The 25,610-nt window shown below is 42.2% G+C and overlaps 1 protein-coding gene across 6 annotated transcripts; it reads right to left on the reverse strand.

Annotated features, from left to right (window-relative positions):
- Positions 1-182: 182 nt before the first annotated feature.
- fbrs (fibrosin) lies at positions 183-22,904 on the reverse strand. 6 transcript variants are annotated; one of them, XM_061709020.1, is made up of 18 exons: positions 21,331-22,904; positions 19,625-19,798; positions 19,101-19,127; positions 18,979-19,008; positions 18,133-18,181; positions 16,237-16,588; positions 15,876-16,105; positions 15,131-15,375; positions 14,966-15,010; positions 14,672-14,770; positions 14,289-14,372; positions 14,043-14,081; positions 13,570-13,641; positions 13,277-13,430; positions 12,853-12,933; positions 12,605-12,688; positions 3,560-3,776; positions 183-3,169 (listed from the first exon to the last, which is right to left on the reverse strand). In XM_061709020.1, exons 1-18 carry the CDS (start codon positions 21,625-21,627, stop codon positions 1,555-1,557), a joined length of 3,894 nt encoding a protein of 1,297 aa, XP_061565004.1. In that variant the 5' UTR covers positions 21,628-22,904; the 3' UTR covers positions 183-1,554. The 6 variants fall into 6 exon arrangements, with proteins under 6 accessions (XP_061565004.1, XP_061565002.1, XP_061565003.1 ...); XM_061709018.1 differs by having other exon boundaries at positions 15,876-16,108; XM_061709019.1 differs by having other exon boundaries at positions 14,289-14,357; positions 15,876-16,108; positions 16,222-16,588.
- Positions 22,905-25,610: the final 2,706 nt, after the last annotated feature.

Raw genomic sequence — 25,610 nt, forward strand, 5'->3', positions numbered from 1 at the left:
GTGTGTACATATACTTGTACACAGACACAAAAAATGTCAATTGTTGCATTACCTTTTCTGATATATTTTAAATACTTTTTAGAACAAAAATGAATCTTTAAACGTATTCTTATTGAACTCAATAAAAAGTCAATACTTAATTGTTCATAGGTTCAGAATAAAAAAAGACTCAGACAACAGCATAAACAACAGTTCATTTAATAATTACTCTTTGTGGTCTCTAGGGGAGGGTTTGAAAGGTATAAAATGGTCATATTAAAATAATCAACCCAGTCTCTTCACTCTCAGGATACCCACTGCCTAGTTACCTTTTGTTACATTTTTTTTTTCCTTTTACAATTGAACAGACATCCCACTTATCCATGTATATAACTTATTTTTGTTGATGAAACAACTCAACAGATCAATGTACAAGGCTCCCACAGTCCCAGCAGATAGCATACAACCAGTAATACACAGGCAGACCTCACTCTGAGCGTAATGGTTGGAGATATTCCTCAAGAGGCAAGAGGTTGCATGGATACGGCTTAATGTTCACACGTAGTACGTTTTCTGTGAAGTAAAACCTTTTGCATGAATTGAGACATTACTACCTGGAGAGTGCTGGTTGATACCCAAAACAATGACAAATAACATAACAGTGAATATATTCATTATTATAGAAGATAACGTTAAGAATAATAATTACAAAGGCAATTTTTCTAGACTACTATACTCTGGTCCTGCTCATATAGTCAAGAGGAGACTGGGGGAAACTGATACAGGAAGCTCTATAATACTGTGATCACTTGCACAGTATAGCACAGTTCATGTTACCATTCATCCTTTGAAAACAAAAACAAGCAAAAAAACAATTCTGAATCTCAGTCAGTAAGGGTTTGTAGTAATATTTTTGGGTAAAGCAGGAAATTGAGGTACGGTGCTTACTGATCTTGAATGAATGATCGCATCAGTAATCTGTCTTTTCACAACGACAGACAAACCCAGAAGAGAAAGCACCACTTTACCAACATATTTCTTAAAAACCCTCATCCACAATATCTGGGTTCAGTTGAACTGGGCATTCAAATATCCAGAAGTCAACGAGGTTCAGGGGGAAGCCTGGACAAGCCTTCATGCCATCTTCTGGAAGTCATTTGCAATCCACCTGGAAAAGGCTTGCTCAAAAGCATGGATCATAATTCACCTGATAAATGAAAAAGCAGTCATCTGCCTATTCTTACAACTTCCAAAACTGAACGCTTTAATAACCAACAGACTGTATTCAAAAAAGTACACCAAGAATGCACAGAAACTACAGTATGTACCTTTAAATTGCACTCATAGAACCATTGGGTATATTCCAAGTCTTGCATTTCTCCCTACTAACACCAGCCCATCACAGTTACTCTTTTTTTGTTTGTTTTTACTTTTTATTTGTGTTGGGGACGAGCTGGTTTGGTGGTGTAACTGGGAAGGCAGGGTGTAGTAGTCTTCAAGAGGAAAAGGAGGCAGGTTGAGAGCAGCACAGTGATCCTGACATTTCCCTTAATCTCCTCCAGAGTTGTCCCTGTACTATCTGGACTCTCCATCTTTGTGGGTGCTGTACATTGTCAGTTCACCTGGCCCTCCAAGTCTTGAGCCGCGAGGAGGGGTGGATGACCGGCTGGTCATTGATGGAATGAGTGGAGGCGGTGCCCCCACTGAAAGGGCTCCCACCAGGCTTGCAGAGGTCTTTGAAAGGAGGCCATTGGGCATGTGTTGTGGATTGATATGACCTAGACGGGAGTAGAGGCCTGCGTGGTGCTGAGAAGCGGCAGTGGCTCCTGAAGAGAGAGGGTGGTGGAGAAGGCCAGGGTGGAGCTGCTCCAGATGAGCAGCAGTAGCAGCATGCGAGGGGCTTGACAGATGAGAGCCAGGAGGGAGATGTGGATACATCCCAAAGCAACGAGCCCGTTCAAAGTCACGAGCCCGCTCAAAGTCTTCCCTCAGGATCTGGGCTCGCTGCTCCTCATCCATCAGCCCACCACCCGGGGGTCCAAGCTGAGGATGGCGGTCAAAGTGATGAGCCATGAGACCAAAGTCGGGACGAACATTAGATGAAGAGGGGCCAGATGTAGAAGTCTGAGGGTGCTGAGGGGTGGCTGCTGCAGCTGCTGCCGCTACAGCCGCCGCCCTTTCCACTTCAAGGATGCGTTGATGTTGGAGCAGCCGAGCCAGGTGGGGATCCGATCGCAGGGCTAAGTGTGGATCTGACCGAAGTGCCAAAGCTTCCCTACGATGTTGCTGCTGCTGCTGAGCTGCCAGCTCCCTCCAGGGATCCCAGGTGAAGCTATGTGGACCTTGTGGCGGTCCTTGAGGAGGGCCGTGGGAAAAACGTTCTCCTGGATGGCCAACCACCAGCCCCGCCCCCCCTGTACTCCCCAGGTACGCTTCAATGGCCCGTGACCGTTCAATCATTGCAATGTGTTGTTGAGGAGGGTTTGGGGCTGCTGGTGGGAGGGGAACACCAGGAGTGGGAGTCAATGATAAAGAGGAAGAAGGGGTACCAGAACTGGGGTGGTGTGGATGGCTGTTGGGTCGCTCAAAGCTGTGATTGGGTGCTGGAGGAGGAAGGGTGATGGGGATGTGCTCGGGCTCCTCTTTCCGCTCCTCTTTCACTTTAACTGGCTGAAGAAGATGGGGAGGTTTGGAAGCAGGTGTTGTGGTGCGATCAGACTTCTTGGACTGAGACAGAGACGCAACAGAGGAAGAAGGTGCAGAGGAAGCAGGGTGATTATTGTCTCTTTGGGCATGTGAGAGTTCATTTTGAAGGCTGTGTGCCATCTGAGCCTGTGAGCGAGGGTAAAGGTCCAAAGGAGACGGCGCTGAGCGGTTGGAGGGTGGCGGGGTAGTGAGCACAGAAGATGATGAAGACCGCGGCCTGTCCCTCTCTGCTACTAAAGATGAAGAACCGAGGGGAGGACCCCTCGAAGACAAGGTAGGCACTGGCCTCTTGTCCCCATCTCTGTCTCGCTCGCGGTCTCTGTCTCTATTTGAGCCTCGTGTGAGGTCCTCAATCAGCCCACTGCCCCCGCCCAGAGCAACACTGTGGCCATTTATGTGGGAGAGAGGGGTGTTGCTCCGGGGCTTGAAGGACGGGCCAACTGGAGACATCCTCACAGGTTGTCGGCCATACAGCATATTGTCTCTGCAAAAAGAAGTACAAAAGAATGTTTAAAACTACGAACAAAATAAATCTAAAATTTAATTTTACAAGTGGGAGTCGTTCAAAATGATAAGCTATCAGTGTCAACACTGTCCGTTTACCTCAATTAATATACAGTACCAACCAAAAGTTTGGACAAATGTCCCCATTTATTTGAATGAGAAGATGTGTCCAAACTTTTGGTCTGTACTGTGTTATATATTAACACCCTTCAATTTTACAACAAACACAAGGTTTGCAGTTGTAATTTTGTGTTCAATTAAATCTATTTAATATCTTCTTGTAAAAATGCTCCCATGCACGTTAAGTCATTTGCCATTTCTAAATTACAACTACTGCAACACCTAAATCCAGCGCACGTGAATGCTATACCTGTCTTTTTCATCCTTGATGTGAGGGATGTCTCTTCTCTCTCCATCCTTCCCTCGATCCCTCTCGTCCCTCTTGTCCATTCCTTTAGCCCAGCTGTGGCCCGGAGGAAACCCAGACGGGCCGCCGTGGAGACGGTTCCATGCATCATGATGGTTAGAAGAGGACAAGCCTCCAACCACACCAGCTGGTGGATCTTTATGGCCAAACACAGAGCCAGCTGCAGAACAAAATTCATATTTTAGTCAACAAAAAAAAGCAGTCCATTGTTTAATGTATAAAAGTAAAAAACAGTTTCACCTCCAACCTGGATAGGAACTAGTGTGCAGAGACCTGCCTCACGTCAGGCTCTGTGAGCATGGAGTATGATCCTAATACGTGTGACTACAAGAATCAGCTCTAATTTTGACTGAAATCACATGTATTGTCTGTAAAATCAGAGGAATGTAATTATAAAATAAAATATAAAACTTTATAAATCAAGTTTTCAGGGGGACACTGACATGATCCACTGGGCGGTGCCCCTCACCCTTCTTCTCTTCCATTTTTTTTAAATTATAAATACCCCCCCGCCACTTTAGCCATTGTGTCTGTATCTCTCCTTTCTCTGTTAATCATTCTCTCTGTATTCGCTCTGATCCAGGTCCTGGTACAGGTTTCTTCCCTCCTAAAGGGGAGTTTTCCACTGTTTGGCTTAAGGTTTTTCTCCCAATAGGGCAGTTTTTACCTGCCATTGTTTATGTTATGTTTATATAATAATTGCTCGGGGGTCATGTTCTGGTCTCTGGAAAGATCCTAGAGACAACTTCTGGTGTAATAGACGCTATATAAATAAAATTGAATTGAAAATTGAATTGCTGGTCTGCCCATCCCACTGTTTGCTTCCACCTGTCTGTATGGATGTCTTTATTAATAATTGTGAGACAATTATTAATAACTGAAGTTTTCTCTTGCTAAATAATCAAATCTCTTTCAACAATGGTGTTAAGCACTGGCCAGATTTATCAACTCGCCCAGTAACAACTAAACAAAGAGACTCCCCTACAGACCACAGCTGTACTCCAGATATGACCTGAAAGTTTAATCCAGCTCCAACAGTGGACATGTTTTTGGACTGCATCCAGTCTTTGTGTCCACTGAAATTAACGCATACAACCATGTACTTGTATATCAACAAACTCCAACACAGCCATTCACAGCTGAGCAGGTCTCAGTGACAGCTGAGCTGCATCACGAGACAAGAGAGAAAAGCAAAAAGGAAGGAAAGGACAAAAGCACCGAGTGATAACAAACACGTCTCAGGGATAATTAAGACAAGAGATCCAAGTAGGGAAAACAAAAGCCCTGTTTTCACTGAGTCGTTGGGGCCGGGCCTGTATGGCTCGAATGGTCCAGCCCTTTCAGGTGAGGGTTTCCACTGCAAGTCGGACCGCCACTGGGCATGCACTTGGCAACAGACTAGTGTGACGACAAACGCTGCGCTACAAACAACAACGATGGAAGTCATGCAGCAGGAACAGCTGGGAAAGTTTGCCGTCCCTGCACTGACCAGACCTCACTGACGTTTGCAGGCATTCTTTTCCTGTTATCTTTCCAACGTCGACTGGACAGCAACTTGGTGTTTGTTCTGCGCTTGCCAGAACAGGTGCAGTTTGGTTCCGTTTTATGGGGCCTTGTTATAATGGAAAAACACAAAATAGTGTATCCTACTGTACCGGGCCGGACCAAACCGCTAAGTGGAAACTGTTACGGACTGGTTTAAATTTCAGGGTGCATTCACACCAATGCGCTGGGTGGAATGAAAGTGAACTGTAGTGCGGTGACTTTGCTGATGTGGTTCACTCCGACAAGTGTCAAGGCTGCCACCAGAACTGGCACACAAACAAGTGGACCCTCGGAAAGGAGATCTGATCCACCTCCAACTAGATCAGAGCCAAAAATGCAAAGAATGTCACGACACGTGACGAGACCACATTGCAACTACGGAGGATTAAGAAAGTAAACAGAATGAGCAGATTACTAACTTGGAGCAACAAGGTGTTAAAATACCTAAAATATTTGAAAAGTATATAAATACACTCAACGAGCTCAGTCGCAGAATTAACTATTAGATTGTGGCTTTTTCCACATTTCTTCAACATTCTTTTGGTCTGTCCACTTTTGAGGACCAAGTCAAACGCCAGTTTACGTGTTTGAATGCACCCGTAGTCTGCCTCACAACGTAGAGCGGTACAATTACACAAAGCACTTGGAGAAAAGAGGTTTGCTAGGATGACAGTTGCCAGTTCATTTACATGTCACCACATTCATTCTGACATGGAAATTTAAGAGGGCCCGTTTGCACCCAGAACATTTTGGTACCTGACCCATTAGACTTTACAACATAATCTTATACAGTTGACTCAACACACATCGTTTACACATTTAAATCAGCCTTACAGCTGCAGGAACCTGCCGTGGTGCTCACAACGAACATCCCTGTCAATTCTGTTTACTATTCAGGTAGAAAGACTTACTTCTCAGCATTTATAAAAACAAGGAGTGTTATTTTATGATGTGCAAATCAAAAACTGTTGTTAATGGGTGATTTATTAATTTAATGGGTATTTATTCTTTTTAATGTACATGTTGTACTCCTTTCTGACCTTAGTTTTGGTCATCTACACTGATCTTCAAATACACACATAAATACATTTTTAGAAACAACAGTGGCTCGTGTAGCTCCAGACGGATTTATGACTGGACTTCCATCGGTCTGCAGTCACAAATACATCTGCAGCTCACACAGAAAGCTGACCCTGTTTGACAGGCGGCGTAACCCAGGAGAGACGAGTCAACAGGCCACAACAAGCTCATCAGCATCACTCATTACAAGACCAAATCGTGTGTTCAATCATACTCTCCACTTGGATGGGTGTGTAGGCATTAAATGAAACAAAAAAGTGGCTTGCTATTACAGAACTGCTCCAAGGGATTGATTGCGTTTTATTATTCTACTTAATGCAGTACACACATGCAGCATGTATATTGACTGCCGGCTGTGGTTGTTTTTATTCTGTTCACATTTACCATCAACTTATTTCTCCCTGGCACCACTGAGCTTATCAATGTTGACACACACAGTCCGGTGTGCCACAGTGGCTGATGGCTGCATTATGTCAAACTGTGATGCCGCTGCTCTTTGTTGTAGTAATGTAAAATGTATCCCAGGTATGATAGTGCAGGGACCCCCGCAAGATGTTCACCGAGCAAAACAACCACAACAACTCCTCCCCATCTGGTGGCACCATTTCTCTGCTTTCATGGTGGCGGAGGGAGAAGAATTACCTGCAGTTTTCCATCCGTCTAAGAAAACAAGGTGGCAATATGAGATATTTTTTTGGTTACTGAACTGACCCGGGTGGAGAAAGTTTTGAGGAAGAAGGCCATCTGACATGCAAGGCGTTGTAGAAGCATGACTACCAGAGGAGAACAGAGAGCAAACACTGCAACACCAAAACCATGAGCAAGAACAACTTCTCTGCTCTTGTGGAGTGTAAAACACCCTTGAGTGAACCGTGGTCGAGCAGTCGCAGCAAATGTCGTATCTCTATATTACTGCCAGTTAATAAACAACACATTATAGAAGTGCAACTGAGGGTTATTATGCCATAAGATTCTCATACATGGCCAACCCCAGTAAATACTAGGGGTGTAACGATACACTAATCTCATGATACGGTACAATACACGATATTGAAGTCACGATACGATATTTTAGCAGTATTTTTTTAACAACCTTGAATGAGGAACATATGACTGGAAAAAATGGTCTTTTATTTGAAAGACACAAAATACAAGACAATGCTGTGGGTTTGCCTTATTGTTACAGTTTGTAATGCTTTATAACTGTTTAAGTTTTAAAGAGCAAGCCAGGCCAACCATTGTCCACAAACTGAACTAAAAGTAAATGTCAGGTATTATGCATCTTCAGTTTCATACAAGTAAAAATATTTTGCCACAAACTGAATAGTTTCTCTCATGTATGATTTGACTTTTCCAGAAATGTAACAACTAAAATTAAATAAATAAAAGTGAATAAATAAACTATGAAAAGTCCCAAACTCAAAATGCAACATGACTGTTATTTAGCTTATGACAGAGCTAAGAGCTTCAGCCACATGCTCCCAGCCTTAGGCCGTAAGGTGAACCCCGTTATCGTTTCATCCCGCTCCACCTTTGGGGACGATACAATCTTTACATCATAAAAAACATTGATTCATGCTCACCTTATAAGTAAAAGTTCGGAGCTCAAAACCCTGCAAAACGGTACTAGTTTCTTCTGAGCACCAATAGGATGCGCGTTACTAGTAAACACAATATATTAATATTAATAACCCAATATCGCACTACAGTTTGTCACCTCCACGACACGTATCATGACGTTTTTGTATTGTGAAATTTCGTGGCACGATATATTGTTACACCCCTAGTAAATACCTCCAGTCTTCTTGTGTAAAGTACTAAAGGAAGTCCCATTCTGGACAGAAAAACTGTGCAGTCAGTGTTTTGGTCATGTAATAACAGAGCTATACAGATATATCATCACAAAAGTATAATTTCTCACAACAGCGTTGGCCACTCGTGCACCAGCATATCTTCTACAGAGAAGCAGAAATTAAGTTTCACGTAAAAGAGTTCATTCTTCTATTTCACTTGATCAATTGACACTTCTTTTACCTTCTGCTGAACTTGTGAATTAATTTTTGCCTTCACTATAGGCTGTACATCATACTTACAGAGTTTCAGGGTTTATACAGCTATCCTTAAGTTATTTTTTTATACCTTTTTTCACTACCGTCAGAAGTTTTTAAAAACCATCATGACACTGAGTTGCAAGTGTTAATCAGCAACCTTTCTAAAGCAGATTTTGACATATATAACATTATACACAACAGAGTAGATATAGACTCACTGATGTTGATCCCATATTGCACACATTTATTTCACTTAGTGAATAAAAATAATACAAACTACATAAAATCTGCAATTAAGAGAAAGTCCCAGCACTGGCTGGCCTCCACTGCATGAACTGTTGATGCATGACAAATTTGAACATGAACCTGTGCTATAGGCCCAATATGAACTCATGAGCAGAAGAATCTTATGGCAAGGGCAACTGCATGGTCCAGCCTTGTTGATGCCATCAACAAGTTGTTTTTTGAAGATTGACACTAATCCAAATCTGATGATGTACCTGGATTTGTCCTTACCACACGGGAATGACTTCGCAACGTCAGAGTCAGGAAACATTTCTGTAAATAGCTCCACAATTCCTTCATCGGAGTTCAATGAGCGGTGTTTACCTGCAGTGTTTCGACACTTTTTACAAAGCGAACAATAAGCCTGTCGGTTATTACTTACTAGAGGCCTGAGCCAGTCCTTCACGAGGTCTTCCACCCAGCTGTCACAAAACTTGCATTTGCCCATGACAACAATGAAGATGATGGTTGCCTGGACACTGAAGATATGTCTAAGCATTTAAAAGAAGGTAAACCAACCAGTAGACTACCCGGCTGAACACGCAAAATGTTTGTTGAACGACCACTAAACATAACGTCAGCTTCAGACGTAGCCCACCAAGTAAGGACTTCAGGATTGAGAAGAGGATTTTTGATTATGCGCCTAGATATACTGAAGACCTCATTTAAACAAACAGAATTTCCATCAGAATAGGACATCTCATAGCCTCAAGTAATGGCCATTTCTCAAAAAAAAAAATTACCACTAAAACCACATTTAACATTTTTAATGGCCTCAAATTTTGAAAGTGAGCAACTTGGAGGCGTGAAAACAAAAACAAAAAAAAAACAAAAAAAATCAAGCAAATTAGAAACTCAATGCAGTTTACCTAAGCGGAAATGGAAAACATGCACATTTCCTGAAAACATTGGGTAATTCTTCAATGTTAAATACACTGGAGGCTGGATAATCAGCCAGTGACAACATTATAGCATTTTGTGGACTTATCCAGACACTTGACACTAGAGCCCTGCGCGGGACTGTTTTCTTCATCCCGCTCCATTTCTGACCATTTCCGCAACGTGTGTGTGTTACACTCCCGCCCGCTCCCGCAATGTTTATATCCACTCCCGCATCCGCAAAACTCTGAGAATTCATGCCGTACAATAATAGAGATGCATTGATGTTGTGTCTTCTCCCGTCCCGCAAGAGAAATGTCCTATACAAATCTATCTGATTTAATGTTAACATGATCATTGTGGAGCTTGATGGATAATTGACAGTTCATAGGCACCTGACTGAATGTTAGATGCAAGTCCATCATTGTCATCATCGCAAAAGCTATTTCGTAGTGCTGGGCGGTATACCGGTTCATACCGAATACCGGTGTTTATTTTTCTTATGATATGAATTTTTCATATACCGTAATACCGGTGAGTAGCGCACACAACGTTGGGAGCGCCGCGCGGCGGAACGTAGCGCCGCTGGACCCTGTTTGTGTGGGGACTGTTTAGCCAGTGAGCAGTGAGCAGAGCCGGCAGGGAAAAGTCAACAGTGCCGCGCGTCCGCGTGTAACCTAAATCTACCATGGGCGTTAGGGCTTGGCCAAGTGAGGCTTTATAAATATATGGGCTTTATAAATTTATTAAATATATGAGCGCGGAGTCGGCGAGGAGCGCGAGCCGGGAGCACAGTCAGTCGCGCTGTGAAGCCTGATTTATGGTTCCGCGTTAAATCGACGCGGGGCTTTCGCCGTAGGTGACGTAACCCACGGCGTAGTTACTGCGTTGGTGTAACGCGGAACCATAAATCAGGCTTAAACCACACCTGCAGCCCGTCAGGAAAAGGTTAAAATAGCGGGGCTGCCAGTTGTTGATTTGCTGGTTCGTTTTCTTAACTCTGTGAGCTTTATTGGTTTGTTTGTTAGTTTGCTGGTGTTTTTTTTTCTCTCTGGGATTTTTGAGTAATTTATGAAGAAGTTCTGAGTTACGTGTCAGCAGTACTCGAGTTGAGGGGGGATGAGGGGTGATGTGATGGCACCCCCCCCCCCTGAAATAAAAACGGTCCAAATCATCCCCCCCTGAAATAAAAACGGTCCAAATCATCCCCCCCTGAAATAAAAACGATCCAAATTATCCCCCCTGTAAAACTGCCATCCCCCATTTCCATCCCTTATGTCATTTCATCAATGAATGTGGTTTTACTGCTATTTCAACATTTAGAGTCATCACCAGAAAAATAACTTATTTGACAATTTTCACCTGTTTCAAGTAAATTTTCACTTGAAATAAGTAGGAAAATCTGCCAGTGGGACAAGATTTAGCTTCTTATTACAAGCAAAAAAATCTTGTTCCACTGGCAGATTTTTCTACTTATTTCAAGTGAAAATCTACTTGAAACAGACTGATTTATTGCTTGTGTAGTTGAAAAATACATGAGAACAGGACCTTGAAAAAAATAATCGCATTGTAAACGGCATCAATTTGTGAGGCCATGCAAACCTGTATTTATACTACTGTGGACATTAATGTTTTTCTACAATATTTCGTCCTCATTACAGTAAAATAGGCCATTCTAAGTCAATTTACTGCAGCATTTCCTTTCCAAATCATTAGAAAATGTGGTTAACACCCAGTTGTGCATGAAAAAAAAAAATACCGTGATATACCGTGAAACCGATATAATTTTGAAAAATACCGTGATATAAATTTTTGGTCATACCGCCCAGCACTACTATTTCGCCTTTTGCGCACGCATCAATTATGTGATTGAGGTTATAGCAACGAGAGTAGGCTGTGAGTGGCTTAAATAACACTAATAAATAACATAAAATAAACAAATTTAACAAATGAAACAAATTAATTTAACAAATGAATCACTTGGCCATTATATTGCTGTGGAGGAAGAGAATGTTGCTGACCGACTGCTTCCCAATCCCGTGTCTCTCTTCCAAGATGCTCCACAGACACTAAATGCAGTTTCTCCAAATATCTGACTTGCCTTGCTTTGTCTTTGTTTTGTAAAGACCTTGTTTGAGGTTCTTTTCCATGTCACTGATTTCCATCTTGTCGCTAGACTACATCCCGATCCCGCATTGTTTTTTTAGCCGCAAAGTTTAGCAGCAAAGTTCAAACTGCTCGCTTCCGCCAGATTTGCGTTGGGTCCCGGCGGGACCCAATCCCAATGCAGCCCTTTACTTGACATCCTTCAGTTCATAGTTGAGCAGTGACAGAAAATTATTTCTACACTTGACTGAAGTGTTTGTTCAGAAATTTAACTTACGAGTTTCAAATTTGTCAAATTAGCTTTCTGATCCCTGGTTAAGCCGTGGCCTTTTCAGAGAGAGGACAGAAACCACTAACTAAGGCACCAAAGTGGTCTCTTTTAGACACAAAACCCATTTCTGTGACAGTGTGAAACACAGCAGGGGGGCAGAAAATACGCTAATCAGAAACCTAAATAACATTAAATTAGGACTGGCCAATATTCAGACTCAATTGCGCTACACAAGATATTGAAGAACATCTAGACTCTTCTTCATTCTGTAGCCGATGGATGACGCTCCTGTCGTCTCTCTTCAGCCCTAAATCCATATCCAAAATGTTCACAGAACTGCAGGATTGTTAGTTTGGATCAGGAGCAAGTCAGCAAGCCCCGACTGATACTAAAATCCACATATCAAAATATAACCAGCTTCCTCACCCACTGCCATCCCACTCCTGACTCACGAGGGGCTGCAAGATGTTCTTAAATATCTTGTTTAGCACAAATGCGTTTGAACACTGGCTAGCTATTTATTTGATAGTATATAAAGCTCTGTCTGAATGGTCATAGTTTCTCTCTCTTGCTGCAGTGCAGCTACAAACTAAAACAGTTTTGTGTCTGCACACTACCACCTGAACAACCGTCTGTGTTGATTTTAAACAGCACCCATACATATATACGTATGGGTGCTGTTTAAAATGATTTGGGGACAAAACAAAAATAACCATCTGAAATCATCCCCTAAGCTTTACGTTTCACAAGTAACGGCACTGAAAGACTGACCCAGTGTGGGGCTGCCAAGTCCTCCAAAGGCACCAGAACCCAGGGCTCCTAGTGGAGTAAAAGGCGGGGATCGGCCATATGGATCTAGGACACAAACATCAGACACATTATGTGAAGAATAATGTTTAACACAGTGCTAACAGCTTTACAGTATCTTAGCAGATATTCAATTAAGTTAAAATTAACACTCAAAGCTCTAGCATTAAGTATAAATTTAAAATTAATAAATATTGAGTCTAATCTCTTACCCAAGTGTGCAGTTGGTGGGAGGAAAGATGAGTGTGGTGCTGATGTAGAGATGAAAGGTGCTGACGATGGATTGACTCCACCTAAGACAAATTAAGTTAAAAAAAAAAAAATGTAAGATCAAATCATGCGCTTCAAGCCAATACCATACAGGAACCCTGCTACGAGGGCTGTCAAAGGCCTACAAAAAAGAAAAAGCCAAATGAGACAAAAAAAAAAAGACTTTGTTTTTAATAAAAATAATTAAAAAAAACATGTATGATGAGATTAAATAAAACAGTACACAAGTAAAGTGTACAGTGCTGTCAGCGTATATATATACCCCAACTGGCGTGAAGTGAATTAACATTTGCTAAATAAATAAATGAAGAACCGACTAATTGGGTGTTTTGTTTTAAAGGAGAATATAAATGCTGGAGCGTGCACCTGTGGCTGAGAACAGACTGGGAGGTCTGGTCAGGTCGTGGGTTGGAGGCATGGCTCCTCCCATTGGCCCGAGTTGTCCTAGTCCCCCGGCTCCAGGGAACCTGGCCAGCAGCTCATTACGGAAGTCCAGTTTGTGAGGATCAGCCTGCATCAGCTGCAACGTAGGTACAATGGATGCACACAGTGGTCACAACTCTTCCCATCAGATATCCCTGACCATCGGTGTCAACACTTCATTCTCTCAGTACAGCATGAATAAATGAATAACCAGGCTGTTTGTAAGAAACACTCACCTTTACTTTTTTCTGATGGCTTAGAATCATCCAGGCCACATATACGTGCATAGCACACCATTTCCCCGGTTTCTGCACAGCACAAAGGTTAGACGGGTTTACCTTGTTCTATAAATAGTGCGCATATAACTTTAAAGCCTTTGCACAGTCAGAGACTCTTCCTGTGGTTCAAAAATAACTTGCCTAACCCTTAGACAAGGTTGGGGTTTTGCAGCTGGAAATATTAGGTTTGCATGCACACAGCTCACAGAAAGAAAAAGTGAAAAGTACTTGAGAAAAGAACCAAACACGTTGCATACTGTTATTTCTAGTTGTAAAATCTCCAACTGGGTGTGCAAGGGCAGAGAGTAGACCAGTAGCAGTTAAGATTACAAGAAAAATTAGTGAAAAGAGTGAGGATGAGGCATTGAGAAAGTAAAAGACTGATGGCTGAAAAGGAGCCAAGGGATTCAAAAACATCTGTTTTTGCTTACATTACTGATTTTCAACGATGTCCCAAATGGATCAGTAAGCTACAAGAAAACAGAAGTGTGAAACCACTTTTAATCAACATATCTCACTCTTTCAGAAAGTATGGTTTTGCACTCTTTACTGCACTGACTAGGCCCATGTTGCAGCACATCCTACCCTAAACTGACAATGTATATTATGCATTCAAAGAGAAGCTCAATAACGACAACTATAATTATAAACATATGACGTTGGCACATTGTACTTACCCTGGGGTCTTTGGGCTGCAGGTGGTGAGGCACAACCCCAAGCCGCGCTGTGATATCAGGACCCGTACCCTGAGGGACGAGAGGCTGTCACATACAGCACAACACATGAGCAACAACTCACTGATATACACGCCAACACATGAATATCAGCCTCTACCGTTTCAGTGCCATTGTTGCTTTAACAATTTACTACTTCTAGAGGGTCAGTAGTCCTTGGTTAAGTATGTTAAATGCACGCAACACTGTCTGCAGTCTTAATTGCTCCCAGTCATGCTTTACCATTCCATCGTGGCAGAGTAGATAATTAGTCACTACTTCAAGTCTCACTGATGTGACATCTCTCTGACCATCTTATAAAAGAGACAAAGAGAGTTCTTCATTACCTTTGGCTGAAATGCACCTTGCAAGGAGCCAAAAGGCCCGGTGGGAGGAATCACAGGCTGAATATTCGACACTGAGGGTGGTGGATATTGTGGGAAGAACTGATGCACAAAGACAAAAAATTGAGTAATGACTAAAAAGACGGAGTTCCTTCAAATACATTCACCTTGTACACTTTAAATGAATCTATTGTACAGCTCTAAAGTACATATTTAAAGCTTGTTGTTTTATCACTTGATGGCAGAATTATTAAGTAATCAGAAATGTGATAAATAATCTTACACCGGGATACTTACCGGGTGTCTGTAAAGCCCGTCGATTTTGCCAGGATATTTATCAAACTAAAAGAGGAAAAGCACTGAATGGTTTAAAACATCTCAAACTAAATATGACCAACAGTTCAGCTACACTGGTATGTCAAGTACAACACAGATATTTAGCATAGCAGCGGAGCGTCTCACCAGAGGCGGTGCAGTGGCTGTGGGGTGCAGGAAAGGCGTGAAGTGTTGGTGTGTGTGCGTGTGTTGGTGCTGGTGGTTGTGCTGATGGAACTGGAAGGCCAGCGGTGGGATGCCCGTAGAGTTCTGAGATGTCCGGCCTGATGAGCCAGATGCAGAGCTTGATGCAGCTGGACCTCCGGGAGTTGAGCGGCCTGCTGCCGTTGCATTATTTTCAGCTCCTGGGACACTACGTCTGCCTTCACGCTCTGGTGGAATCAAGAAGTGGGAACATAGACCTTCAGGCAACCGGTCAACAGTGGACAGTTTCGGGAAACAAATTAAAAGTTACACAAAATACATTTTGTTTATACAAAATAAATTGAAATTGAACAAATATTTACCTCAAATCTAAAAATTTGTTCCAAAAATTACACACAAAAAAAATCCAACGACATTCAAAAGGCTAAAACTTCAGTTAGCATTGAATTTGTCCCCTTTTCCCTCATAATACTACACATATACCAACTCTAAATGAAAGTTACACATTGAGCTAATGCTTTATACGAGGAATGCAAAATGTGCATCCTTTTAATCTCACTTCATGAAGAGACAGCTTCCTCAACACCCTAGCCAAAGCCAGATAAACAGAGGAAGTCTAGGTTTGGTTTATTTTTGAAATACATCAGTAACTCTGTTCCTCATTTAGAAATTAAGCAGAGCAACAAACTGAAACAGCAGTGAAAAGTAGCATTTCTGTTCACTGTACCGGCTGCTGTTGGGTAGGCAGAACCTTGCAGCAGAGGTGGAGGAGGCGGCAGGCCAGGTGAGGATGTGAACACGGCCCCGGTGCTGGCTCGGGATGGGGGTCGGAGAGGCCCTGAGGACCCTGAGCCCCGACTGAAGGGCAGAGACACACTCGTGGAAGGAGTTGGAGGACGCATAGAGGAAGCGGAAGACGCAACAGATGAAGTCGATGGAGGCTTGACTGGGGTACTGCTTCTGTGAAGAAATGTAATCATTAGCGACGGGATAAAACTTGAATCTTTGCCATTTACAGAAAGGAGAACAATACACTGAAAATAATCAACCCAGTGCGAGTCATGACGACGTACTTGCAATAAACAGACCTGTTGTTGTAGATGGAGTGAGATCGTCCAGGCAACGTGTGGAAGGGCTTGGGTTTGGAGAGCGGTGGGCTGCCGTTGTGCGCCCTGCTGTTGCTATTGATGGGACTGGGCCGGGTGAGCATGCCTGGGGCTGCGACTTGAGCGTGGGAAGGCAGGCAAGAGAAGGAGGCAGCAGAGGTAGAAGAAGAAACTGGCTCTGGGAAGTGCGGCTCCAGGCTTTTTTCCTGACTTCGCTCGAGGCCAGATACTCTCGGGGTCACCAGTAACCTTGAGACCCCACCACAACGAGAAGGTAGAGGGGTGCAGCTTTTGGCCATGGACGTACCCATGTTTGAAGGAGCAGGATCCACAACTGAAAAAAGATGCATCCATCAGCACAAATCCATGTCTTTCTTTACTTTTTTACACCCACACTATACTCAGAAGTGACAGATCTACATTAAATACCTGCTAAAAAAAAGTTTCTGTATGTCCAGTGCATTTATTACAGACGCTATACAACAATAACTCCTGACAATATTGATGAATAATCATTTAAAATTCCCAGAAGCTGCGTAAAAAACGGAACAGGTGGAAAAGATTCAGTCTTTGCATTTAAAAAAATAATAAAAATTCTTCCTCCTGGCTCAGTTATAAAAAAACAAAAACGTGTAGTGTTTAAATGGTTCATTTCAGGGAACTGTAGGAAATCTTTGAGTGCACAAAAAGGGTTTAATACATGCAACTCTCCTTGTTGTATGTATGTCCCTGTAGCAACGACTGGGTGGGCCTGTGGTGACCGTTTTCCATCGTAGCAAAGAGCTACAAGTTGCTCAAAATTTGCATCTGTTCAGATTGTCAAATGCAGAATTCAATTCAAATGTATTTATATAAATATATATTATTATAAGACAAGTTTTTTTTCTAGGCGCTTTCCAGAGACACAGAAAATGACCCCCGGGTAAGAAGAGCAAAAAACTAGTCACTCGCTACACATGAGTGCTAGTTAGGTTAGAGTTCAGGTAGAGATGCCAGCTCCATTTATTGATCTTCAAACCTTTAAACAACGGCTTTTTTTATCCCCAGCTAAAGGTGATTATGAAAAATGTGAAACCCTTATGAACAAACGTCACTGTACTTGACAGCCCCTCACTGATCAAGCAAAGCCAAAGACAGAGTCTCAGTGTATTTCTGAAATAATAAAATTGGTGCCCCCAAAATTCAGTGCAAGATAACTTGGATCTTCAAAACATGTTGGCTAAGTCAACTAGTCTTTTTGGTGAGCTCTTCACTTAGATGAAGCAAAACACCACCTGAGGTATGTTTAAAAACCTTTATGTCAAATTGAGGACATTTTTAAGGGAGTTTTTCTTTCCCCGATATTCAGCAGTTTCCCATTAAGTTAATGTATTTCAGTACCTCAAAGTGTCTATTACAAAAGAAAAAGGTTCATCATCAACAGACATGAATACCATTAAGGTTTTTAACTTTTTCAAATAAAAAACACAATCTTATTTCCCCCACTAATGTGCATGAATAAATGTTGCAGATGTCAGAGTCGTCCGTAGATTGTAACATTGATGGATTTATGTAAATATCTACAACTTAAAGATCAGCCTGCAGAAGCGGCATCAAGTCTCTACAATCCAATTTGATTGTAATAAAAAACAGTGAGCCTTTCATTGCATCATTTTACGTCAGTACATATATTCAATGTATTCCCACATTTCAGAAGCTGACAAAACCTCCTATTCTGATGAGTTCCACAATGTCCCTCTGAATCAAAATTTCATGATAGAAGACCAAACGTTATCCCGCCCATTTACTAAATATAACCTGATGAGACCCAGCTTACAGTCACATCAAGATATCCTGAAACAATGTGCAGGAGCAGAAAAGCCAGTAAATGTGTCAAACCTTTTCTAGTGCTGACAGTGAACACTGGATCCATGTCGTTGTCTGAGGCCTGCACAGGAACAGAAAACAAAGGATTTATTAGACATGTTCCCTTTCCAAAAAGTCCACCCATTGTGATATCATCAATATTAAAGTGACATTTTGAAAGGCTAAAGTGTTGAGAAAGAGATAAAAAAGATCTGTTTTAGTCTATATGTTTATAGATACTCTCAAATGTCTAATAGGGCTGTCCCAAACACCATTTCATGGGCTCGGATAGATCAGGAGATGATTACGAGACATTCAAAGTTTGTTTTCTGTTGAAGGTGGATGGGGCACAAAATCGATGTTGTATGACAAGATGAAGGAGTGCACAACAGTGAAGAAGTGTGGCCCACACACGCGAAACCTAACGAAGGAGGTCCACACGGCCCAAAGGTGCCTACTCAGTCACGCACCGTTAAGAGAAAGTGAGTCTCCATCAGAAAAAGAGTTGGCGTATTTTTGCCAAATGGTCACATAATTTTAAGTGTTGCACACCAGTCGTGCCTCAGTGAACTGACGTATTACAGCAGGTGACTTTTTTTTAAAAGATTTTTTTGGGCTCTAGTGGCTCTTTATTCAAGTTGCAGACAGGAAGGGGGTAGAGAGAGAATGGGGATGGGAATCGAACCTGCGACCACTGCAGGAGGACTGTAGCCTCCTGCCTCGTATAAGCTGCTTGCTTAACCCACTGCGCCACTGAGCGGCCCACAGCAGGTGACTTTGATAACCAGCAACTGGCACTGAGCCACACTGCTGGAACTGGCTGCTACAAGTATTCAGCTCCAGCCCTAATTAATAATATTGCAAGCAAATTGTACAAACCTTATCTCCTGCATCACTCTCAGTGTCACACTAAAATAAGAAAAGGGAAGAAAAAAAAAACCATTGGGATAAGCATCTAAAGATTCATGAAGTTCACCATAATTATAAGAAACTAAACTTACAATGTAGCCAGTTTCCAGGTGGGGACCCTAGGAAACACAGAAGATGAGCTTTAGTGGAATACAGTTAGACAATTTAACCTAAACAATGTTTATCACTAGAGCTGACACAATTAGTCAACATAATCGACGATGAAAATTTGTCGATTATTTGTGTTTCATTAAAATGAACACAAATGAAATGGCAATCATTTGATATGCTTTTTGCGGGAAATTAGTCATTTACATTTGTCAACTAATCGAAAGATTAGTCGTTAGAAAATGAGTCGTTAGTAGCGGCACTATTTATCACCCTATATAGTTTTATTTGTAAAACACCCAAGTATATCTGGTCGAAGTTTTTGTGCAAGAACATGAAAGTGAACCAGTTTTACTCGCTCACTCTGAAGAGCAGGATGTACAGCTCATGAGCAATACATAACTGCAAACATAGTTGTTTGATTAAGATTTATCTCAACATCAGTAAGATAAGGGACAACAGTCAACCAAACAGCAGAGCCCAGTGGAGTCAGAACTTCTTAGTTCACCTCTATCTTTCTTCTCTTATTTTTATTCTTGTTCAGGCAGCTGTTGGGGTAGCTGTGTGGGGCTCCTTCCTCTGGCTCCGACAGCGGTCCTCCACCATTCTCCTCCGGTCCTCTCTTCCCCTTATTCCTTACCAGGATATCAGTGCGCTGACTGGGCTTCAGAGAACAGTCCATCTAAAAAGAACAGGAAGGCATCAGAGTTTTAAAGTCTACACATCATACGTGTGTGTGTGTGTGTGTGTGTGTGTGTGTGTGTGTAACAATGTTCAGTCGCATTTTCTTGGGTTAACAACACAAAAAGGAATTAACAGATATTTTTTCTGTTTTTCCTTTCTTTTTTTATATGCTACCTCTATAGGTTTGCTTTTAATTTTTGTTGTATTGTACTCTGTATTATGTGTCGGACCCCAGGAAGAATAGCTGCAGTTTTGCTGTAGCTAATGGGTATCCAAATAAAACTATAACTAAACAATAACAGATGTCATGTTTCTTTTAACTTATGTGCTAATAGATATAAACTGTATGTGATGAGGGGTTGAGAGAGACTTAAACGTCTGTAGATTCTAACAAAAGTAAGTCTTAAAATCCAACTGGGTGTTGTGTACACACAAATATACACATACATATACGTCACTATTTGTCAGGAACATGAAATTGGTCGGCGGATGTCATTTTCCTCAACAAAATACAGGTCACAATAACTTGTCAATGCAACAGATGGACTGTCTATATTTCAGATAAAACTGATTAATTGTTATCAAATTCAGATACCACATTTATAGAAAAAAAACTGACATAATACAAAAAGTACACACTGGTACATTTTTCCTCAAAGATTAGCAGGCTTACAGAGTAACCAATCAGCAATCATGAAATTCACTGGTTCATTTGACTGGAAAATCTAGCCGTCTCTGAGAACAGTGGGTCAGTCTAAATGTGTGTTTGTGTGAATAGGCAGCTTTACCACATAAAACAGACAAATTATTGGAATTTTCAGAGTGACCTTAGGGTCACAAACAAATGACATCAGATCAACTAATATTTCCTCAAAGTGCAAGTTGCAGCACACACCAATCACATTTAAGTCATTACATACACTATAGGTGACTACAGAGGAAACTCAAAGGGTTTTTGATTTTCTTATGTGCCATTACAGATAGACAACCACTATGAGTTATTAATAAAAAACAATGGCTACATAACTCTAATCCAAGTACAAGATAATACAATAGCTAAAGGCTAATACACACTAACTGTAGTTTTTTTTACTCTTCCTCCGTTTACAACAAAGCCATTAGGCTGCTCATCAACACCTCCAAGAACTAGAGCATGAATAATTGAGGCCTCTCCAGTACTTATATGGATGCCTTGGGGTTTGGGGTTGGCCCGAGTGGATTGTTTTCTCCAGAGGAGGAATGGTGTCAGAGTTAACGAGTTCAAACTGCAGCCTTTCACACCTTTGGCTGTGGGAAAGAAGGCATGATTTGACGTGATGGAGAGGGGGTCAAGAAAGTTAGGATCAAAACAGTTGCTGCTCTCCACACCATAATCACTGGATAAATTAGAGGAGATGAGTGTGCCCACTGCCTGCCATGCCACATTACTGATTGACACGTCAGTGTCTTCACAATGATACAGGATGCGGTTTGATGAATGACAGCTGACGACGTGTGTTTACAAAAACAAAAACAGATGTGCACATTTACCTCCAGTGCCTCCAAGCTGATAAAGCTGGCGATGGCGAAGCCATCGATGATGTCTTCCTCGCAGGAAACGGACTCTCTCTTCCTCCGCCGTGGAGGCCTGTGTCTCCCAGATCCGGGCCGGCCCTCTCTTTTCCCCCCGGGACCGAGCAGCTTGCCGGAGCCCTCCGGGTCGGAGGCCGAGGACAGGGACGCGGCTCGGCCGTCGGCCAAGTCCACCCTCCGGCGCCGGTCGCGGTCTCGCTGGGAGCGGGACCGGCGGCAGTGTCTGCTCCCGGCGCTCCGGCTCGGACCCTCCATCTTCAAAACACCTCCTGTTGTAACCTCAGCGGAACTTAAGGCACTTTAATCAAGTCCCGGTCCGGCGGAAGGCACCGAACCACAGAAAGAAAAAGAAAGAGGAGGAGAGGAGTCCTCCAGCAGGGGAGGGAGCGCCTGTTAAAATGGCGTTAGTGGGACCAGTCCTTATTCACCGTCCTCAGACCTCAGGCTGCGGGCAGCACAGCCTTTCTTTCGGCGGAATTTGAGTTTCATGTCACTTCACCTGAACTCTGTATCCACACGGAAATGTTACACAACAAACCCAGCCGTCAGGACATGGCTGTTAGCGCCCCGACTAAAACCCACAAGTTACACGCGTGGAAACACAAAAGAGGAGGTTATGAGTGGATTACACCCTGAAAAAGCCGTCCAGGACACGGTTCTGTTCTGTTCTGTCCCTTTATTCCTGCTCCTCCTGGGCTAGCTGCTGCAGGCCGGGCTCCCCAGCAGCTCCGCGGGGCTGCAGGTCCGTGTGTCCGGCTGTGTGGCCGGAGTGGGACGGGTCACCGTGGACAGCCAGGTCAGGTATCACACAGGGCTGTCTGGACGACTTTTACGTTGTGAAATACAGCTACGTTGACGTAGATGTCAGTGTTGACTACCGCCTGTTAGCACGTCGAGGGCTACAGCAACATATTACGGTATATTCGGACAACAAACCGAAGAATACAACTATATTATTACAATTAACCCACAAAAACGGTCAGGTTGGGCAGTGGAGAGGGAGGCCAGCTAACGCTGCCCGGGCAGGATCCTGGATCTCCGTCCTGCCACAGTGATGGCTGCAGCAGCAGAGAAAGACTAGCTAGCGGCTAGCGGCGCTGGCAGCTACACGGGACCCGACCGTCCACAACAGCCGGAATACGGGAGATATTCACACACGCCCATCGCCACTTAATTATTATTGTATTTCGCGTCTTCAAACTCGACTCTCAGTTCGTCCGTCCACAATCACAGACAAAAAAATAGTAATCGGAGGCCCGGATGTTGAAGCCTCGGTGTGGATTTCCAGGGTGTCGCCGAGGCTCCGCTGCCTCCGCCGGGCTGGCAGGTCCTGCGCGCAGCGGAACAAGCTCCGCTATTATTACCCGCCGTGTCCTATTAGCAACGTCTGTGTGTCACTGGACGGGACGAGCAGCAGAGGGACGCGGGGAGGCTCCACTGCTGCCCCTCGCAAGGTTCCAGCGGACAGAGAGATGATGGTGAGATGAGGGAGAACAACCCTCGTCAGCCCAGCAGCGCATTGTGTGCGCCGCTTCTTCTTCCTCCGCGGAGAACACTCGCTGACACGGCCGTGCTGACGCGTGGCGCCACCAAGTGGACATTACAGGTACTGACGCTGTAAAACGTCAAGGTAGTTTGTTTTTCAGTGGATGATCATTGAAAAACCATTTTGATTTGATTTGATTTTTATTTGTCTCAAACATGCAGGTATATATAATATAAAAAAAAGAGCACATTACGATGCAGTGCAAGTTTGAGAAGGAGCTGAAGGAAGCAAAGCTTATCAAGTTCAGCCCCCCCTTACATCGCCACACAGCATACAATACAATTATATATAAAATACAATTACATAAACATAATATATAAACATAAACACACACATATATATATATATATATATATATATATATATATATATATATATATATATATATATATATATATATATATATATATATATATATATACATACACACACACACACACACACATATATACATATCTATACATACACACACACACACATACACCTATACATATACACATCCTTTTACACACACATATATTCACACATTCATACATACACGCACACACACACAGATACAGACACCCAACAAATTTAAATTCCATAAGAAAATTCATAATCTATGAATCAATGCAATCTAAAAAAATAGAACATTTAACTTTAATATGAATGAATATAAATAAAACCCACATTACAAACATGATAACTAAATAAAATCCTGTCTAAAAAAATAAAATAAAATTAGCTGTCCAGTCCTTTGTAGCTGGCCAAGAGTGTCTGTTTAAACTTATTTTGAAATTGTTTTGAGTTAATGCACATTTTCATGTCCTCATCAAGTTTGTTCCACAATTTTACACCACAAACAGATATGCACATACTTTTTAGAGTTGAATTGATGGTAAGCTGTTTAAAATTACGATTCCCTCTTAAATTACCATTACCATTACAGAGGCACTACATGTTAACTGCAGTAAAAGTGTAATTGTTTGTTTTTCCTTTTTTTTTTAAACCAGTGCTCTAGTCTTCGTTACTGTTTTTTACCGTGCAATACTTCTCCCAGACTATCTGTGCAATATTCCACTTCATGTGTAACTATATACTATCATCTGTAAATAGAATCTCAGGTCTTCACTATTCAAATGCACCGTAACCTTTTTTTATATTTTTTATATTATTTATTTTTCTTATATTCTTATATTTCTTATTGTTTGCACTATTGTTTCTTATTTGTCTTGCACTGGAGAGGTGATGCTGCTTTCAATCTCACTGTACCCAGGTACATTGATAATAAAGTATTCTATTCTATTCTATTCTAGAGGCAAAAGTATGTTTATATTCCATGTTGTTTATTTGCTCTTTTTTCCAGCAGGAATCCAAATGAATGGGCTATTCTTCTTAGGATCCATCGCGTATCCAACTATGCACCCAGTATCTGGTCTTCTCGGAAGTGACATAGTAGCATAGTGACAGTTTAGCCAATAGAGATACAATAAAGAGCAGCCACAGTAAAAACAGCACAGATAAATTAAAGTAATATACAAGTTCAAAGACAATAATATTGTCATTTAGCAGATGCTTTTATCCAAAGCAACTTATATCTGAGAGAACAAAAACACAGGGAGCAATTAGGGTTAGGGCCCTTGCTCAGGGGCCCAAGGTGGTTCATCTTGGTTGCCATTCTGGGGCTTGAACACAATAAAACACAATTAAAAAAAATGCAAGATTATAAAAATCTAGATGCGACAAAATGTTAATGGATACAAATGCACAAAAAGTAAGAATGCTTTAATTAGTATTCAATTCAGGGTGAAGATAAAGATCAATGTCAGAAAAAAACACTGAAGAAAGTCTGTTTTGCTAGTGTTGTATAAACTGTGAAAAAAGAGAGACCGAGAAGGAAAGAAGAAACAGTGAAAGAGTGATCATTAGTACGGCAAACTGAAGTTAAATATATACAAACACATTCATATACATATTAATAGGAAGCATGGGACTAACAAAGATGATAGACAGCCAGACTGGCTAACGTCAGGGCAGTAATACCAAACACAAGTTTTCAAATCAGTCTACATTTTCAAATAATCAAAAACTTGGAGATTATTCAATCAAATTATTGATAAATACTAATTAAATACTTTTCCTAATAATCCATCCTCCTATCCATTATTTATACCTGGTTGTTCCAATTCAGGATCACAGGTATCTGCTGGAGTTCATGCCACCCATGCACTTGAATGATTTTCTCGCAGTTTTGCAGGCAAACTAGAGATCCTCTGCATATCTTTTGGTGTCAAAGACAAGATTGTCAATGAAGCCTAAAACACTGACCTACAGCCATGACCTGGTTGATCTAACTTTATTCTTACACCTTCTTACAAAATAAAAATGCAGGCAGTAGCTCAGGTGGTAGAGCGGGTCGTCCAATGATCCGAAGGTCGGCGGTTCGAATCCCGCTCTGTCCCAGTTTGCTGTCGTAGTGTCCTTGGGCAAGACACCTTACCCACCTTGCCCCGTGTGAATGTGTTTGAATGTGTATGAATGTTGGTGGTGGTCGGAGGGGCCGTTAGGCGCGATATGGCAGCCACGCTTCCGTCAGTCTGCCCCAGGGCAGCTGTGGCTACAAATGTAGCTACCACCACCGGAGAGAATGTGTATGAATGAATAATGATTTCTGTAAAGCGCTCTGGGTGCCTAGAAGAGCGCTATATAAATC

Source organism: Cololabis saira, chromosome 19, assembly GCF_033807715.1.
Source record: "Cololabis saira isolate AMF1-May2022 chromosome 19, fColSai1.1, whole genome shotgun sequence".
In the NCBI taxonomy this organism is placed as follows: Eukaryota; Metazoa; Chordata; class Actinopteri; order Beloniformes; family Belonidae; genus Cololabis; species Cololabis saira.